Genomic DNA, 20,954 nt, shown 5'->3' on the forward strand with positions numbered 1-20,954 from the left:
ATAATTTGATCACAGATACAGCTAGTCTAGTCTAGTATTCTGCGTGTGTTTTCTGAAGTGATATATTTATAGCCAAGGATAACTTAAATAAAAGTCTGTGCTTCAGATTTTCTTTTTTTCCCTTAATCAAGCCCACTAATTGATTTATCATTCATTAATATATTCAGACTGATATTGTTAACCTTTATTTGCACTTGGAATATTTGTGATTTCTTAGAGCTCATTTCTGTGTAAAATATTAAAGAAGCATTTCTTTTGATTGTTTCTAAATTGGTTTAAATGCTCTACTTGTCTGCCCTTTATCTTCCTCACCTTTCTCTTTTCTTAAAAACAAACACACAAACAAAACTGAACCATGAACATAACATAGGCCTCATTTTCTGTTGTTGTTTTTAAAATCATAGTCTATAACAGTTTTATATATTTGTTTTATTAGTTGAAAATACCTTCGGATGAAAAACTTGAGGAATTTTGGATAGATTTTAATCTTGGGAGCCAGGCTGTATCATTCTACGTTGCTGGAGATAATGACGTAAGCTTTATTCCATCTACCATTTTATATGTTTGTTTATGTATGTCTACAATGTCTTAATTTAAGAATGTGGATTTTTTGGGGTGCCTGGGTGGCGCAGTCGGTTAAGCATCTGACTTCAGCCAGTCACGATCTCGCGGTCCGTGAGTTCGAGCCCCGCGTCAGGCTCTGGGCTGATGGCTCAGAGCCTGGAGCCTGTTTCTGATTCTGTGTCTCCCTCTCTCTCTGCCCCTCCCCCGTTCATGCTCTGTCTCTCTCTGTCCCAAAAATAAATAAAAAACGTTGAAAAAAAAATTTTTTTTTAAAAAGAATGTGGATTTTTTTGTATGTTTATTTTTCTAGCTATTTTAATAGATTTTAGTATTAGCCCCATAGTTTTGATGAGCATGGTAACCCTTTAGCAGTTAATTAGAAATGAAAATTATTTCTGATGTTTTATTGCAACAGAAAATGCTAAATTTTAATACTAGTTTTTCAATCTAAGCTTTTCAGAAATAAATTACATGTTAATGATATAACATTTAACATTCATATGAACAAGAGTGAAATTTAGAAAAGACACCAGTTACTCAAATACAGAGGCACTCACTTAAAAATATTAACAGGTAATGACGAGTGGTCTTATACCTTCTAAAATCTTCTGTTTGAAAATAGAGAGGGATTGATTCTTATGGTGGTATTTGGAAGAGATTTACTTCTTTATGTGCTATATTAATAGCTATGTTTAAACTTTCCAGCCAGATGGTATATTTTCTACTGACTTCTTTTTAACCTGAGCAGAATTCTTGAGTCATTGTTTCCAAATAGCTATCCTTAATATTTGGTCCGTAGGCAAGCTTCTAGTCCTAACCATATAGTCACTTCGTAAACATCCAACTAAGAGTTGATCCGCATTTACTAATCAGATGTGGCTGCGGATACTTTAATGAGGATTTAGTCATTTTAGTCTGCTCTTGTAAAATACTGCTTTTTGTTCCAGGTAAACTATGGATAGACCTTAACAAAATGCTCCTGAAGATTTCCACATTATTTCTTTTTATGTTAGAGTATCTTCATAGAATACTTCATTAAAATTGAGTTCCAGATACTAGCACTGCTTCTCAGGGTCACTGACGGTTTTTCTTAGTGTATTTATTCTTTTAGGGTTTGTAGGAATATTTTTAACTGGATTCTTAGGAATGGGATTTCATTTTGGAAGAAGATAGAATAGGATTGATATAGTCCCTCCTTTACTCAGTTTGATGTTATGGATGATTCCAACAAGAAAATAAGCACTTATAGTATGGTACGTGGTAGGGATAGTATAAACTGCATTTATAAGTGTTAGATCCTGCTGTGTTCCAGATACCGATCTAGAAATGTAGGGAGATTCTTCTTCCAAAACATATATTCAGAATCCCCTCCTTTCTGGATTTCTGTGGCAATAGTACATTCTCCCTGTATTCTCTCTGACTTTCTTAGAATCCATACTCTGTAGAGTGGCTGCTTAAAACCCATCTTTTGTCTCTTTAACATTGTATATGAGGGTCTTTATGATCTGGCCCCTGGCTGTTTCTCTGACATCTCAGGACCATTCTCTATGCTTACGATGTTCCAGCCACATTCATTTTTTTTTTTTCTATTTCTTTAACAAAGATCATGCCCATTTCGGATCTCTCTACTTGCTGGTTCTTCTGCCTAGAAGGTGCCAGATCTTTGCATCTTAGTTTCTTCCCATTTCGGTTTCAGTACAAATATTGCTTCTTTATGGAGATATTCTCTGGTAACTCAATCCAATGTCTAAAGTTGCCTCCCAACCACATGATATCACATTGTCTTGTTTTATTTCCCTTACAGTAGTAATTGTTGCTTAAAATCATTTTGTTTGTTGTTTGTTTTCCCCCAACAGTATAAGATTTATGAAATCAAGGACTTGTGTCCTCTTCTTTATAGCTAATCAAGGACTCAAATTTATTGCAAGAATGAGTGAATAGAAAACTCACAGAACTGAAAGATTTATGGTATTGTTAGTACATAGAGTGGAAAGGCGATTGGAAAGAAATAAAGCAGTGTGGAGCCAAAGAAGGGTTACAAGTAGGAAGTAACATCAATTCAAGGAACATTAAGTAAGAAATTACTATGTGCAAGATTTATGCTAGGCACTGAGGCTCACCTTCTTGTTAAAGATTCTTCTGGGGGGGGAGAACAGATTAAAAAGGGACAAGACCAGTGGCAGGAGACCTGTGGTAATGCTGGTGAGCAGTCATGCTGGTGTGATCTTGGAAAGTGACAGTAGAGATGAATGGAAATGAATGGATTCCAGAAGACTTGAAAAGAGATAGAATTGAGCAGACCTGATTTTTCTCTGGCAAAAAGAGAAAGAAGGATTAATAAAGCTTGAGTGGGTGGATAGAGCTGTGTCACAGGAGGATGCGTTCTGTAGCAGAAATAGGGGGAGTTCAGTTTTGCATGTTTGACGAGGAGATCCTTGTGGGACATTCGGCAGAGATGTCTGCTAGGCAGTTGGATATACTGATCTGAAGTTCAAGTGAGGGAAGTGTGCACAGTGGAGATTTAGAAGCCATCTATGTATAGATGATAAACACGATCATGGGATGTAATGACAGAACTGGGAACCACAGATATACGCAGCATAGGTAGAAGGAATGCTAGCCCGAAGGACACTTACAGAATCAGCCAAAAGAGAACAGACTGGAAGGGTGTCATGTTATGAAAGTGAAGAGAAGGGTGTTTTTTATGAGGGTGGAAATGGTGAACAGTGTCAAATCAAGTGTTAACTGACATCAGAACTGGTGATCCGTGAGACAGCAGTTCTATGGAAGCCATGCGGTTTGCGCATTCCTGGAATGTTTGCCTGTCTGTGCAAGAAGTCAGGACGCCAAGTCGGGAAGGCACAGTAGTCGCTAAAGTGAGATTGGATTCAAAGGAGGGCTTTTGTGAGGTACTTTGTTTTACTTTAAGAGTAAGAGCTTTTCCAAACCGATGGCCAGGATGATAGATTAAATAAAAACCAAGGTCGTGGTGCCTGGGTGGCTCAGTCTGTTGAGCGTCCGACTTCGGCTCAGGTCATGGTCTCGCAGTTCGTGGGTTTGAGCCCCGCGTCGGGCTCTGTGCTGACAGCTCAGAGCCTGGAGCCTGCTTCGGGTTCTGTGTCTCTCCACCTCTCGGCCCCTCTCCTGCTCATGCTCTGTGTCTCTCTGTCTCTCAATAATAAATAAACATTTAAAAAAAAAAAAAAACCACAAATAAAAACCAAGGTCAAGAGGAAGAGCATATGATGGAGGGAGGGTAGGCAGTGAAGGTGAAGCAAGATGTGCGTAGCGTACCGGGGCCTGTGGAGGCTCGGCGAGGGCACAGTTGGTTTTGTTATACGAGGACTTGTACTTTTAACCAATATGAAAATGTCCCTAAGATAAAAATTTCTTAAAAAGGAAGGCAGTAAAGCAGGAAGCATCACTTTGGAGTTAGAACCTGAAAATGGTCAGCTGCATATGCCTCACGGGAGCAAGTTTTTTTATACCCAGAGAGACCTGAAACTGCTTGGAGTGTCAGGCAGAAAAGACAAGACCGACCCTTTCCTCCCGGCCCTGAGGTTTTGTGGTATATGGGGCAGCCAGCACCGTAGCCAGAGATGTGGTTGCAGTAGCGGTAGCAGCAGTGGGGCCCTCAGCCTGTGCACCGGTTTCAATCCAGGCCGAGAAGTGGAGGCAGTTAGCAAACGGAGGGTTCAGGTGAATTCCCTAGAATGAATTGTCCCGAACCACCAAAGGACTGGGTCTGTTTTCCTCACCAGATTAGTGGGAGGTTTTCGGATCCCATCTCTTAGCAGTGGAATCTAATTTTTCCTGTAGCTTTTGTGCATGTGTGAAATCAGTGTTACCCCGTTATACAAATTTTCAGCAAAAGCACTGGGAAGGGAGAAGGGGGAAATATTTCAGCTATTATTCATATGCATTCCGTGTTCGAATCTAAGGACAGTCAATGATGGGAATTGATGAATGTGCATGATTTCGCACAGTATTTCAAAGGCAAAATAACAGGATTTGGTAACATTCTTAAAGAGGATATTCTCCAATATATGTTAATGGTAGTTACTCTTTTTTTTTTTTTTTTTTTTTTGGTCAAGAATAGAAAACCAGGAAATTATACCATCAAATTTTGTTTTAAAAGTGAACAAGCAGGGGCGCCTGGGTGGCGCAGTCGGTTAAGCGTCCGACTTCAGCCAGGTCACGATCTCACGGTCCGTGAGTTCGAGCCCCGCGTCAGGCTCTGGGCTGATGGCTCATGATGGCTCAGAGCCTGGAGCCTGTTTCCGATTCTGTGTCTCCCTCTCTCTCTCTGACCCTCCCCCGTTCATGCTCTGTCTCTCTCTGTCCCAAAAATAAATAAACGTTGAAAAAAAAAATTTTAAAAGTGAACAAGCAGATTAAATGTGGCCTGTAATGTATTTATTACACAATCAATTGATGGAGCAAGAAATAGGTTGTATCAACTGGTTACTTAGTGGTACTTAATAAAAAATAAACTTGTTTGTATAACTTAAAAACTGGTGTTTAAAGAGGGTGTAAAGCAGGGGTAAATTATTTATTTATGGTCAAACCTGTTTTTAAATTTAAGGATCATCAATGGGAAGCAGTGACTGTGCCTGAGGAAAGAGTACAAATATACAGCATTGAAGGTATTAAGCTTATTTTCTACTTGATTCTTATCACATGGCAGTTATATGCTCTCTGGGGTAAAAAAATACTCATGAAAACAAAGTCAACAGTTTCTTGTATTCACATTAATAACAGAATTCCCTGAACCCACATTTCCCTCACCCCCAATTTCCTAACTCCTTTTGGTACTTATTTTTGTTATCTAGTCTAAAACCCATGATCAGTCACTTTATTGTCAATATATTCAAGGCTCTTGCCTTTTTATTCTATTAGTATGATTAGATCCAGACATCTGGTTCCTGCACTTGTATGACTGGCATTGTATAACATTGCTGGACAAAGTCCTACAACTTGTAAGACTGGCCCCACTACAGATTCACATATCAAGATATATTTTAGTCATTTCAGTGGGGATGTAGTGGTATGTCATGATAGTCTTTTGTTTTTAATTAAAAAAACTTTTTTAATGATTGTTTATTTTTGAGACAGAGAGAGAGACAGAACATGAGCTGGGAGGGGCACAGAGAGAGGGAGACACAAAATCCAAAGCAGGCTCCAGGCTCTGAGCTGTCAGCACAGAGCCCAACGCGGGGCTCAAACTCATGAACCATAAGCCGAGTTGGACGCTCAACCGACTGAGCCACCTAGGCACCCCAGTCATGATTGTCATTAATTGCAAATAACTGGTGACCAGAAATGCTAAGCGCTTTTATTATTTTTTTAATTCAAATCCAAGTTAGTAAACCTATAGTGTAATAATGGTTTCAGGAGTAGAAATTAGTGATTCATCACTTAAGTATAACACCCAGTGCTCATCTTTAATGACCATCACCCATTTAGTCCAACACCTCTCCAGCAACATTCAGTTTGTTCTTGGTATTTAGGAGTCTCTTATGGTTTGCCTCCCTGTTTTATTTTATTTTTCCTTCCCTTCCCCTGTGTTCATCTGTTGTGTTTCTTAAATTCCACGTGTGTGAAATCATATGATATTTGTCTTTCTTTGACTGACTTATTTAGCTTAATGTAATACCCTCCAGTTCCATCCATGTTGTTGCAAATGGCAGGATTTCAGTCTTTTTGATCTCTGAGTCGTATTCCACTGTGTGTGTTTGCGCACACGTATACACACACACACATAATAACACACACACACACACACATACACATAAACATCACATTTCCTTTATCCATTAATCAGTTGATGGACATGTGGGCTTTTTCCATGATATTGGCTATTGTCAGTAGTGTTGCTATAATAAACATTGAGGTGCATGTGCCCCTTTGAATCAGCATTTTTGTATCCTTTGGATAAATACCTAGTAGTGCAACTGCTGGGTTGTAGGGTAGCTCTATTTTCAATTTTTTGAGGAACCTCCATACTGTTTTCCAGAGTGGCTGCAATAGTTTGCATTCCCACCAGCAGTGCAAAAGGGTTTCCTTTTTGAACACTTCGGGGTGTTCTCTCACCAACATCTGTTGTTGCCTGAGTTGTTAACTTTAGCCATTCTGAAAGGTGTGAGGTGGTATCTCATTGTGGTTTTGATTTGTATTTCCCTGATGATGAGTGATGTTGAGTCTCTTTTCATGTGTCTGTTAGCGATCTGTATGTCTTCTTTGGAAAAGTGTCTATTCATGTATTTTGCTCATTTCTTCACTGGAATATTTGTTTTTTGGGTGTTGAGCTTGAGAAGTCCTTTATACATTTTGGATGCTAAGCCTTTGTCTGATACATCATTTGCAAGTATCTTCTCCCATTCTGTCAGTTGCCTTTTAGTTTTGTTGATTGTTTCCTTTACTGTGCAGAAGCTTTTTATCTTGATGAGGTCCCAATAGTTCGTTTTTGCTTTTGTTTCCCTTGCCTCCAGAGACGTGTCTAGTAAGAAGTTGCTGTAGCTAAGGTCAAAGAGTTTGTTGTTTGTTTTCTCCTCTAGAATTTTGATGGTTTCCTGTCTTACATTTAGGTTTTTTATCCATTTTGAGTTTATTTTTGTGTGTGGTGTAAGCAAGTGGTCCGGGTTCATTCTTCTGCATGTTGCTGTCCAGTTTTCCCAGTACCACTTGCTGAAGAGACTGTCTTTTTCCATTGGATACTCTTTCCTGATTTGTCCAAGATTAGTTGGCCGTACCTTGGTGGGTCCATTTCTGGGTTCTCTGTTCTCTTCCGTTGATCTATGTGTCTGTTTTTGTGCCAGTACCATAGTATCTTGATTACAGTCTTGTAGTATAGCTTGAAGTCTGATACTCTACGTGGAAAACCCAAAAGCCTCCACCAAAAAACTGCTGATACTGATACATGAATTCAGCGGAGTAGCAGGATATGAGATCAATGTGCAGAAAGAAATCAGTTGTATTTTCTGTATACCACTTATGAAACAGCAGAAAGACAAATCAAGGAATCAGTCCCATTTACAGTTGCACCAAAACCCATAAAACACGTAGGAGTAAACCTAGTTGAAGAGCTAAAAGATCTGTATGCTGAAAACTATAGAAAGCTTGTGAAAGAAATTGAAGAAGACACAAAGAAATGGAAAAACATTCCATGCTAGTGGATTGGAAGAACAATTATTGTTAAAATGTCAGTACTACCCAAAGCAATCTACACATTCAGTGAAATCCCTATCAAAATGTTACCAGCATTCTTCACAGAGCCGCAACAAACAATTCTAAAATTTGGATGAAATCGCAAAAGACCCCGAATAGCCAAAGTGATGTGGAAAAGGAAAACCAAAGCTGTAGGCATCACAATTCCGGACTTCGAGCGCTTTTACATATGCTTGGTTGTCATTCATATATATTCCTGTGTGATGTATCTGTTTAAATATTTTGTCCTTTTTTTACTGGGCTGTCTTTTTTTATATTAAGTTTTTGGATTCTTACAAATATTGTGCATACCAATCCTTTGATAGATACATATGTGTATTCTCTCCCCATCTGTGTCTTGCTTTTTAAGTTTGTTAATGGTGTCTTTAATGAGCAGAAGTCTTTAAGTTTACAGTCCACTTTATCACTTTTTTCATTTGTGCTTATAGCTTTATGTAACTTTTGCCTACTACCAAATGATAAAGAACTTTTGTTTTTCTGTCAGAACTTCGTGGTTTTAGCTTTTATGTTTAGGATTATGATCCATTACAAATTAATATTTGGTTCTGGTATGATACAGGAGTTGAGGTTCATTTTTATTTTTCTATGGACGTGCAGTTACTTCTAGGCCTATTTGATGAAAAGGCTTTCCTTTCCCCACTGGATGTCATTGATTCCCTTCCTGAAAGTCAGATGACAGATAGAAGTTCACATCTTATTTCTTAAAGCCGTACTCCATCCCACGGATCTATTTTTCCATTCACTATGCCAGTCCCACACTGTTTTAATTACTGTAGATTTTTAGTTAGTCTTGAAATTGGGTAGTACAAGTCTTCTAAAATTGTGGGTTTTTTTTTTTTTCAGGAAATTCTAGATCTTTTGTATTTCTATATAACTTTTAGAGTTGACCTACTACTTGCTACAAAAAGCCTGCTGGATGTATGATTGTGATTGTAGTTTGAGAGGGGGAGAGGCAACATTGTGACAATAGTACGTATTTCAGTCCACAAACGTGGTATATCTTTACATTTATTCAGGTCTTTAATTTCGCTCCCCAGTGCTTTGTAGTTTTCAGTGTAGAAATCTTACACACCCCTTGCTGAACTTATTCCTGAGTCTTCAATCATACCTTATATGATTGTAAATGGAATGAATCTTTAATTTCATTTTCCAAATATTTTCTATTAGTATATAAAAATATAACTGATTTTGCAATACTTGCCTCATATCCTACAATCTTGCCAAAGTCACTATTTAGTTCCAGTGGTTGTAATGTGGATTCCTGAGGTTATTCTAGGTAGTCGGTCATGGTATCTGCAGATAGAGATAGGGTTTTACTTCTTTCTGATTCTAAGGCCCTTCCTTAACTAACTTCCTTTATTCCTCTCTTCCTCCATTCCTCCCTCCCTTTCTTTTTTTATCCTTCTTTTATTCTCCCCTCCCTCCCTTCCTTTATTCCTCCCTTTGCATTATTGCAATGGCTAGAACTTCTAGTACAATACTGAATAGAAGTGGTAAAAGTGGTCATCTTTGCTTTCTTCATCATCTTTGCTGAAGGAAGAATATTGAGTATTTAACCATTAAGCATGACGTTAGCTGAAGGTTTTTGTAGATAAACTTCCATCAGGTTGAGGAAGCTGGTGAGTCTTCACATGTATAAACACACATTGAAACCATTAGGGTATTCAAGTTAGTAAATATATCCAGTCTCCCTAAATGTTCTTTATGCTCCTTTTTTTTTAATTTTTAATTTTTAGGGGCGCCTGGGTGGCTCAGTCGGTTGAGCGTCCGACTTCAGCTCAGGTCACGATCTCGCGGTCTGTGAGTTCCAGCCCCGCATCGGGCTCTGGGCTGATGGCTCAGAGCCTGGAGCCTGCTTCCGATTCTGTGTCTCCCTCTCTCTCTGACCCTCCCCCATTCACGCTCTGTCTCTCTCTGCCTCAAAAATAAATAAACATTAAAAAAAAAGATTTATTAATTTTTAATTTTTAGAGAGAGAAATAAAGCATGAGCACGGGAGAAGGGCAGAGGGAAAGAGAGAATCTCAAGCAGGCTCTACATACAGTGTGGAGCCCAAAACAGGACTTGATCCCGTGACCCTGGGATCGTGACCTGAGCCAAAATCAAGAGTCAGACACTCAACCCACTGAGCCACCCAGGCACCCCTATGCTCCTTTTGATCTGTTCATCCCATCTCCTACTCTATCCCCAGAAAGTCACTGATGTTTTCTGTACCTTGGATAAGTTTACATTTTCTGCAGTCTCTATAAATAGAATTATACAGCATGTAGCAATTTTTTTCTGGCTACTTTCTTTTAGTAATGCATATGTATATACATACATACTTGTATCAGTATATGATGTATTTATACTGTCTATGTAATATATAATATACAAAATATACATGTAGAAGTATATATTCTACATATTTTACATGACATATATTACACATAATATATACATTTATATAGGACATATTTTGTATATACATTTGTATTTTTTTTTTATTTAGCCACATCACATGTATCAAGAGTTTAATCCTTTTAATTGCTGAATGGTATTCCAGTGTATGGTTTTACTTCAGTTTGTTCCTCCCATTCCCCTGTTGATGACTATCTGGAGTGTTCCCTGTTTCCAGCTATTATAAAATGCCACTGAAAATATTCATGTATAATTATCTTCATGTATGTGTGATTATATATATGCTTTTATTTCTCCTGGCTAAATGCCAGGGAGTGTGATCAAAAGCACAGGTATAGGTTTACCTTTTTCAGAAACTTTTAGACTTGTCCAAAGCAGTTTTATCATTTTACATTTTTACCACCAGTGTGTGAGAGTTCCAGTTGTCCACATCCTTGACGACACTCCGTAGGGTCAGTCTTCCCTCCTTGCCGTATTACGCTGCCGGGAACCTTCAGTACCATGTTGAGTAGAAGTGATGGGAGCCTATGTCTTGACCTAGCTTCTGATGTTAAGGGGAAAGCATGTTTTTCACTATGACCTATTTACGGTGACACTTTTTCATGTGTACCCTCTATCAGACTGAGGAAATTCTCTTTTATTCCTAAGCTGCTGAGAGCCCTCCTTGATAATAAAGAATGTTGGATTTGGGGAAATGCTTGTCCTGCATGTGTTGATGTAATACATGGTTTCTCTTATTAGGTTCCTAATAGAAATACATTGATCTTCCAATGTTAGACTAACTTTGCATTCTAGGAATAAACCCCACTTGGTTTCGGTACGTATTCTCCTTTTCTGTATCATTGGCACTGATTCCCAGAAGTCAGGCAGAAGTTTGATGTTCTGTATGCTAGGTCTATGTCTTTCTGTGGCAGAGTGCAGGCAGTGTTACTAGCCTCACGGAATGAATTGGCAAGTTTTCCATAGTCTTCAGGTTTCTTTTTTGTTTTTAAGTTTATTTATTTTGAGAGTGGGCACAAGCAGAGGGGAGCAGAGAGAGACAGAGAGACAGAGAGAGAGAGAGAGAGAGAGAGAGAGAGAGAGAGAGAGAGAGAATCCCAAGCAGGCTCCATGCTGCTGGCACAGAGCCTACCCGGTATGGGGCTTGAGCTCACGAACTGCAAGATCATGGCCTGAGCCAAAATCCAGAGCTGGACACTTGACCGACTGAGCCACCCAGGCACTGCATAGTTTTCAGTTTTCTACAAGAATGTGTGTAAAATTGGTATTGTTTCTTTCTTAACTACTTGCTAGTATTTGCACCTTTCTTTGTTGTGAAGGCTCTTAACCACAAATTCAGTTTATTTAATAACTAAGGGGTTTTTCATGGTACCTATTTCTTCCTGAGTAAACTGATAATTTGTGTCTCGTAATCTCTCCATTTCATCCATATTGTCAGATTTATTGGTGTTAAGTGGTTTATGGTGGCCCCTTCCTGTCTTTACTGTCTGTAGACTACAATGATGGCCTCTCTGTCACTTCTGATGTTCATAACTTGTATCTTTTTTTCCTGATCAGTCTGATGAAAGGAGAATATCGATTTATTGATATTGTCAAAGAACCAGCCCTTGGTTTTATTGATCTTTCTCTTTTGTTTTCCTGTTTTCAATCTTGCTGACCTCTGCTCTCATGTTTATTGTTTCTTTATTTTCAGCTTACTTTAGTTTTAATTTGCCTTTCTGTTTCTGGTGTCTCAGGGTGGAAGCTGAAGTCATTGATCTGAGACTGTTTATTCTTCTAGTATAGCCATTTCAGCTTTATTGTATTGTACTTTATGAAGATGCTTTTAAAATTTTTATTTATGTTTTATTTTAGAGAGGAGGGGAGAGGGGCAGAGGAAGAGAGAGAGAGAATCCCAAGCAGGCTCCATGCTCAGTGCAGAGCCTGATGCAGGGGCCCAATGTGGAACTAGACACAGGGCTCAATCTCACGACCCTGGGAGGATGACCTGAGCCAAGACCAAGAGTCAGACGCTCAACCGGCTAACTGAGCCAACCAGGTGTCCTGCCATTTACAATTTACAGCTTTAAATTCTCCCCGAGTACTTCCTAGCAGCATCCTGCAAATTATCATATGTTGTATTTCCATTTTCATTAATCTGATTCTTTTTTTAATTAAATTTTTTTTAACGTTTTTTTATTTATTTTTGAGACAGAGAGAGACAGAGCATGAACGGGGGAGGGGAAGAGAGAGAGGGAGACACAGAATCGGAAACAGGCTCCAGGCTCTGAGCCATCAGCCCAGAGCCTGATGCGGGGCTCGAACTCACGGACCGCGAGATCGTGACCTGGCTGAAGTCGGACGCCCAACCGACTGCGCCACCCAGGCGCCCCTTCATTAATCTGATTCTTTAAGATTTTTCTTTTGATTTCTTTTTTGACCCATAGTTTTATTTAGAATTTTTTTATGTAGAGTCCATGTATTTGGGATTTCAGAGATAACTATTTCATTGTTATTAGAGGGCATACTTTGTATGATTTGAGAATCCTTGTAAAAATCTTGACACTTATTTTATGACCCAGCATGTGGTCTGTAATGATAAATCTTCTGTGTGCACTTGAAAGGAATGGGCATTCTATTGTTGGGTGGGAGGGTGGGTTGACAGTGTTGTTTGAGTCTTACATATCCTGTTCATCCGCTTGTCCTGTGTTACTGAGAGGGGGGTATGGAAGTCACCATTGTAATTGTGATTTTTTCCCTGCTGAGTTCTATCATTTTTTGCTTCAGGTATTTTCACTCTCTACGATTAGTTGTATAAACATGTAGTAGAGGGGCGCCTGGGTGGCGCAGTCGGTTAAGCGTCCGACTTCAGCCAGGTCACGATCTCGCGGTCCGTGAGTTTGAGCCCCGCGTCAGGCTCTGGGCTGATGGCTCAGAGCCTGGAGCCTGTTTCCGATTCTGCGTCTCCCTCTCTCTCTGCCCCTCCCCCGTTCATGCTCTGTCTCTCTCTGTCCCAAAAATAAATAAACGTTGAAAAAAAAAATTAAAAAAAAAATAAATAAAATAAACATGTAGTAGAATCTTTTCTTGTTAAATTGACCCCTTGATCTTTATGAAATGACCCTGTTCTTCCTGTAGTTAAATTCTTTGCTCTGTAATCTACTTTAATGTTAAGATACCTTCTCTAGCTTTCTCTTGGTTAATTATGGCATGGCATATCTTTCTTTATTTTTAACTCATTTTTGTCTATTTAATGTGGGTTACTTGTAGGCATTATATACTAAAGGCATTGTTTTTTAAATGCAATTTGACAGTGTCTGCCTTTGAATTAACGGTGTTTGATGTGATTTTGAATACGCTTTAAATTTACCAGCTAGCTCTTGTTTTTTCTCCCTACCACTCCTTCTGCCATGTTTGTTTTTCTCCCTTTCTTCTTTTGTATTAATTGATTTTTCTAGTGATTTTATTATGTCTCTTTTGTTGGCTTTATACCCCCTTCAATGGTTGATTTGGGGTTTATTTTATACATCTTTAGCTTGATAGTGTGTAATATTATACCCTCTTATGTGTAGCATGGGAACTCCGTAACAGTATACTCCCATTTTTGCTTTCCTGGCTTTTGTGCCATTGCTGTCAGTTGTACAAAAAAGTTTTTTGTCTGTCTGTCGTCGTTGTTTTGCTTTTGTGTGTGTCAGAAACTTTGCAATATGAGTAAGATCATGACCTGAGCCAAGATCAAGAGTTGCACATTTAATGGACTGAGCCACCCAGGTGCCCCTCACATCTTATATTTTTATGGTACCCATATTTTTATGATACATATGTTACTGCATTTTAAAACAAAAACCTACTTGGATCCTCTGTCTTCCTCTAGCCCTCTTACTCTTTCCATTTATAGCCAACTATGAGAGTTTTTACTAAATCTTTTTTCTCCTGCTTTTCAGTCCTGCTCTTACTACATTCTGTTTTCTGTCCCACTCCACTGAATTTTAGATGTCCAAATAATAAGCTTTATTATTAGTATCAGTTTGCACACTTGCAGTCCTCGTACTGACCCTTCCCTTACATTTGACACTGTTGACTACACTTTGATTTTTGAATCTTTTTTCCTAATTTCTTAACTAAGCTCTAGATAGAGATGTGAGCAATAAACTATCCCACCTTTATATTTTTGCAGATGTCTAAAATATCTAAACCCACGTCTAAAACTAAACTCGATTAAAAATAGAACTACCCTAAGACCTAGGAATACACTAGTAGGTATTTATCCAAAGGATACAAAAATGCTGATTTGAAGAGGCACATGCACCCTGATGTTTATAGCAGCACGGTCAACAATAGCCAAATTATGGAAAGAGCCCACATGTCCATTGACCGATGTATGGATAAAGAAAATGTGGTACACACACACACACACACACACACACACACACACAATGGAATATTACTCAGCATCAAAAAGAATGAAATCTTGCCATTTGCAACAACATGGATGGAACTAGAATGTATTATGCTAAACAAAATAAGTCAGACAAATAACCCTAACCCTAACTCACTCGTATGTGGAATTTAAGAAACGCAACAGATGAATGTAGGGGAAGGGAAGAAAAACTAAGATAAAAACAGAGACGGGGGCAAGCCACCAGAGGCTCTTTTTTTTTCTTTTTTTTTAAATGTTTATTTATTTTTGAGACGATGCAAGAGACAGAGTGCAAGCAGTGGAGGGGCAGACAGAGGGAGACAAAGAATCTGAAGCGGGGTCCAGGCTCTGAGCTGTCAGCCCAGAGCCCGACGCGGGGCTCGAACCCACGAACCGTGAGATCATGACCTGAGCCAAAGTCGGACGCTTAACCGACTGAGCCACCCAGGCGCCCCCAGAGGCTCTTAAATACAGAGAACAAACTGAGGGTTGCTGGAGGGGAAGTAGGTGAGCGGATGGGCTAAATGGGGGATGGGCATTAAGGTGGGCACTGTTGTGTTGACCAATTGGTGTTATATGTAAGTGATGAATCACTGAAACCAACGCTACACTGTGTGTTAACTAACTTGAATTTAAATAAACTTAAAATTGATAAAAATAAAACTAAACTCATGATTCTATCCCGCCAAACTCCTTTATTTCCTGTTTTGACAAATGGTAGGATAACCTTCCAGCTCCCCCCGCCCCATACAGAAGCCACTCTTGATGGTTTCCTTCCCTTAACTGATCTTTTTCCATGTCCATTTTTTACTGTCTCTTAAAATCTTTTCAGTTTCTTCTCTATCCTCTATTTTCACGCCAATCACTGCTGCCACTTCTTAATGCGGTTCTGTCTTGCATCTTGCCAAGTGTAGCTGCACATAATTGGGCAAAAAAAAGTTATTTTCATTGTTTTAATAGCATAACTTAAAGTTGATTTTTAAGATTTTCCGATATAAAACTCATCCTGATTTTACGAGGATACTTTTATTAAAAAAATTAAGTTCTTTATATGTGGATTAAAAGTGTTTGGGGGGGGGGGCTTCCTGATTGGTGAATGAGAATGTATCATTGTGCCAGGAGGGTGGTACAACCTAAAATTCACAGGGATAGGAGCTCCTGTCTCCGGACCCTTCCAGACCTCACGCTACTTATCTCTCCACCTGGCTGTTTGTATCCTTTAATATCCTTCATAATAATGTGGTAATCTAATGTAACCTGTATGGAGCAGGCAAGACCGAATTTTTACATGAATGGCACCCATGGAAGTAAAAAAAAAAAAAAAAAAAAAAACAACAAAAAAAGCAAAACCTGGAGATCAGTTAGTATACTTGCAGACTAGGGGATGAGGAGGCAGCACAATGGGGTGCGTGCAGTTAGACCCTTTTGTATATAATATGTAAGAATTTTTATTTATTTAGTCTCCATGGACGATCTTAAAAATTTTTTAAATGCCTTTGCAGGAGAAAACATATTATATTCATGTACCTATAGTGTATTGGAATCTCCTATGGGTATGTAGATAACATAAGGTCCAAATATGTTTATCTGTAAATACTTGGATTCTTTAGCAAGCAATAAAATGACTTTTCTGATATCTCAGTAATATTGCTAATTAAAAACAAGCCATGACATAGTCCACGCAGTCAAAGGAAATACCAGAAGTTTCAACAAAGCTGACAATAAAAGATAACAAATATCAACTAATTCTTATATAGTTACAATATATGTGGAGGATACTTTGCACATAAAGGCACAAAGCATTCAGCAACATTGGAAGTAATTTCTAAGACCATGGTTATGTAAGCAGGGAAGTAAATGTTTCATTTACTAGTTCATAGCAAGCTGCAGAAGAAAATCAGATCAGAGCGATACAATAATCAGCAAAAATATACATCAGGATTATAAATTTTCTAATATTCATCATCAGCATTCAAAACGTTATTGTCTTCAAAGTCACCAAAACTTTCATCTCTAAAGTCTGAATACCTGTTCCTGTTGACACACATGACTTTTTTTCCCAAAATAAAATCACCGCACTCTTTAAATTAGAGACTGTCACCACTGTCTTCAAGCAATTAATAATTCTTCTTACCATGACAGATGTTACTCTGGAAGCTTTCATGACCATATCGTTGCAAAAACAACCCATATTGTGCTGGAGTAAGCCTCATAGCAATCAGAATTTTATAGCCAATGGAGACAGTTATCCCGTGGGTTAGGTAGAGCTTTCCCTGATGTAGAGAAATTTTTCTACGTGGTGTGCTCCATTTCCATCAGGGTGTTTTCCTCCTGCCCCAAAGTGTACACTGGGGGCAGGCGTGACGACTTGCCAGTCCACAGGAGCACTGGCAGAGTAGGACAGGACCCTGGTGGCCTGTAGTCCATAGTACAGGCACTTGAATTGGATGCCAAGTGATTCCGAAGGGAGGTAAATCCCTCTTACAAACTGGCACTAACTTTTTTCACTGGATCAGTGAATTCATGAGGAATTGCACCGTATTCTTCTTCAGTTTCCTGGCACTCAAGTTTTTTGACCGTTGTTGACTGTCAACTTGTTTGTAACAACTGGCTTTAACAGAAATGTTTGAATAGATGCTTTTGCCTAAAAATATACTTATTTATGTATGGAACTGAAGTTATTTTGTTTGCCTCTTTTAAATTAAGCAAATAGTTCCCTTAGATGTGTTCCAGAAATATTTACTAAGAACCTGTGAGTGTCCAAAACATATTTACGGCTTTAGCTTATTAGCCTATAACTCATCGATCAGAAGACTCGGAAAAATAAATTGAATTGATTTGTTTGCATAGATAGTTAGTCCCAGAATTAGTTAAATATTGTTAGATCCAGAAGTTAATGTTATTTCGATTTAATGAGTATGCTGCATGACTTTCTTATTTATACTGTACCTATAGAGTGGCAGCATAGAAATGAATGTAAACTAATCAGTATGATTTGTCTATGTGCAGTGAGAGAATCGAAGAAGCTACTGACCATAATCTTGAAAAATATAGTAAAAATTAGTAAAAGAGAAGGGAAAGAATTGCTTCTGTATTTTGATGCATCATTGGAAATTGCTAGTGTGACACAAAAAATCTTGGGTGCAAATAAATACAGGGTAAGTGTTTTAATTCTTTTTAATACATACTTTCATCAAATTCTTTTAAATAAATATGTATTTTCATAATTCTGGAAACTTTTAGTTATTTGGGGCTATAAGTTTCATTGATTTTTTTTTCCCTAGAATTCTTAAAATGACATGTAGATTTTAGTTTTTAAAATTTGTAATGTGGAATAGCCATCAGATTGTTAGTTGTATCCTTGAGACACCTGTTTAGAATCTCAGATCACAAAATAAGCTGCAGTACTCAAAACATCTAACAAAATTCCTGCTAGGTGTTTAAAAAGTGAATTGAGACAAAACCCTGTTTTTATGATAGTAAACATTGTGAGAATTACAGACTGTACCCCAGAAGAAGTGAATGAGTGGCATAGGGAAAATGGGGTATAGAAGTTGAGGAAAGAGAATGCTCATTAAGAGACTTAAAGGAAAGGCTTTGGAGACGGGGCTTGAAATGGCTTTGGAAATTGATGGGTGTAATTTAGATAAGGTGCTTTCTAGAATTGTGGAAGACATCATGAGTTCATAAGGTGACAATTCATGTTAAGTTTGAGGGAGATATCCCGTTGACAAGCTTGGGTAATGCATGTCTTAGTCTGTGCAGGCTGCGGTAACAAAAATACCATACACTTGGTGGTTTCAGTGACGCACATTGACTTCTCATAGTTCTGGAGGCTAGAAGTCCAAGATCAGGTGCTAGCAGACTTATTTTCTGGTAAGGGCCCACTTCCTGGTTCACAGTGGCTAGCTTCTCGCTGTGTCCTCACATGGCAGAAGGGGGTGAAGGAGCTCTTTGGGGGTCTCATGAGGGCACTGATCCCATTCATGAGGGCCCTGCCCTGATAACCCACTCACCTCCCAAAGGCCCCACCTCCTAATACCACCTCTTGGGGATTAGGTTTCAATATGTGAATTTGGGGGGGGACACATTCAGTTTATAGCTGTGGGAAAGATTTATGGTAAAGAAAAAGAGACTATGTTTCTGAGGGACCCTCACCAAAATGGCAGGCTAGGAAGACTGATTAGTGAAGAGACATTATGGTATTCTGAGAAGGGTATTTACATACGCAAAATAATGATTTGAGATAATACAGCAGTTTTGAAAGGAAACAGGAAATAATTGCATTAAAATAGAAGGAACTGAGAGAAAATGACATCTCTTTGAATTAATTTTAGGAATTTACCAGAAAACAAGGTATTTCCGTTGCCAAAACATCTGTGCATATAATTTTTGATGCAAGTGGATCACAGGTATGTGTCTGACTTACTTGATTTTTATCATTGGGCTAAGCTGAACCGTAAGTAATAGGACAGTATGATGTTAGAGGGTGAGTATCTAAAAGATATCTTGTCTCAGCATAGAGAGTGCCCCAATAAGATGTATGGGATTTTTAAAGTATGTTATTATTTTAGTACAGAAGATAGTTATTAGTAGTTTTGATAACTTTAAAAATTAGAAGTGTATGTCCTGCCTCTAATGCCAAAGTTGGTTTTGTGTCTATTGACATTTGAAACGTGGGTGCTTTTTTGTTGGGTCAATCTGTAGGACTAAGTACATGGAAGACAGAAAGAATTGACGCAAGTGTGGGATGAGTAGGCGCTTGATTAAGACATCCAGTGATTTTTGAGAACTTTGTGTGGTTTGGAGTTTGAAATACTTTTTTCCACATTCTCCCCAACAGATTCTGGTGCCAGAAAGTCAAATCTCACCCATGCAAGAGGAAATCATTAGTTTGAAGGAAAAACCTAACTCCCAAAAGGAGTTCACTAAACCTCCAAAATGTATCAAAAACAGCAATCAAGGGGACAGAAAGAATAGTCAGCTTGGGGTAAATATGGTGTCAAAATAGTTGTTTATAAAACGGCATAGATCAAATCATTGCTATATGTAATTATAGGAAAAGGTATCTAGAGTTTACATTAATGGTCGTCATCAATAACATTTCAGAGTATTTTCCCCTGCCTTTTACAAATGCAAACAAAAGCATTTTGCTTTAGCAATTCTGTTTACGTGTAAGTGTAAGAGAGTAACTACCACTTTTTACATTTATCCCCTCTGTTTTGTATTTGCTTTTGGCCTTATGCAGAACACAAATCTATAATGCAGTGTCTCTTTACTCACACAAGGACAGAAAGCAAAGTATTAAGCTCTTCCTCCTCCTCCTCCTCCTGCTCGTGGAGACTCCCTTCTAGGCCACGCTCAACAGAACCAGCACTCCACCTTCTTCCCTCGCTGTGACACTTGACATGGCCAACAGCCCTGTCTTTCCTACTGTCCTCTCCTCCTCTGATTTCTGCTAGCATTTTAATTGTCTCCCTACTCTGTCACTGCGTTAGAGGTACTTTCCCTCCCTACATTCTGGATGTAGATTTGCTCTAAAAGCGTGGCTCAGCCTCCTGAACACGTGTGTGCCTTCTCGCTTACAGAGCTCCTTCACGTGCCCAGTGTAAACTCTTGAAATGTACCAGACCTCTCTTCAAAGTGCCACAGTGACGCCTCACTCTTCTAATGTTTCCTTTGGTGTGTCCCTCCAAGTCTTTTCCTAAAGTCTAACTTCAAACTCTTTTATCTTTTGTGTCAAATTTGCATCTGTCTGCATACTTCAGTAAGGCTACCGTTAGTGTTTGGATGGCGTCCTGAATCCAGCCTCCTCTCCTGTCACACCTAGGACCAAGGTACCAGCGGTGGTCCTTTCACAGCATCTCTCAAGTCCTTTCCTCCTCACGCCCTTCACTGTTGCTCATCTTCGCATACCTGGCTTAATGCAGCCACCCCCTCATTGTTCTTGGACACGGTTGCTTCATCCTGTGAGCTACCCCTTGTGGTGTCCCATGCTTTTCTTAATACCAGCGTCCTGGTAGCATTCTTCTGCTCAGAAACTTTGTGATCTCTGTGTTTACCTTCCTGCACCTAAACTTGGACTCAATTCTGGGACCTTCTACGTCTCATTTTACTCTAAAGGCCACTTTATGAGTAAGGTCAGTTGCTTTACTGCCTCTTTTTTATGTCGCACTAATTTTTGCGCCTCTACGTTCATCCGTGTTGTGTGTCCTTTTTTTTCACTTTTCCCCATTTCCCCCTGGCCCTTATGTTTGCAAGGCTTGATGATTAATTTCACTTCTCTTCATGGACCTTTTCCCGCTGCAATTTTTACTAACTGCTCACCTTTACACAACTGGAACTCTCATAGGCTCCCCCATAC

General features: G+C 38.9%; 1 protein-coding gene across 5 annotated transcripts in view; it reads left to right on the forward strand.

Moving 5' to 3' along the window:
• Window positions 1–20,954, forward strand: part of SYCP2 (synaptonemal complex protein 2) — a 79,559-nt gene that overhangs the window by 24,154 nt on the left and 34,451 nt on the right. For all 5 annotated transcript variants that reach the window (XM_045444062.1, XM_045444064.1, XM_045444065.1 and 2 more), the window contains exons 13-17: window positions 437–532; window positions 5,150–5,210; window positions 17,600–17,748; window positions 18,928–19,002; window positions 19,434–19,580. In XM_045444062.1, coding sequence (XP_045300018.1) covers window positions 437–532; window positions 5,150–5,210; window positions 17,600–17,748; window positions 18,928–19,002; window positions 19,434–19,580 — 528 coding nt within the window. The remainder of the gene's footprint in view (window positions 1–436; window positions 533–5,149; window positions 5,211–17,599; window positions 17,749–18,927; window positions 19,003–19,433; window positions 19,581–20,954) is intronic.

This window comes from Leopardus geoffroyi, chromosome A3 (genome assembly GCF_018350155.1).
Source record: "Leopardus geoffroyi isolate Oge1 chromosome A3, O.geoffroyi_Oge1_pat1.0, whole genome shotgun sequence".
In the NCBI taxonomy this organism is placed as follows: Eukaryota; Metazoa; Chordata; class Mammalia; order Carnivora; family Felidae; genus Leopardus; species Leopardus geoffroyi.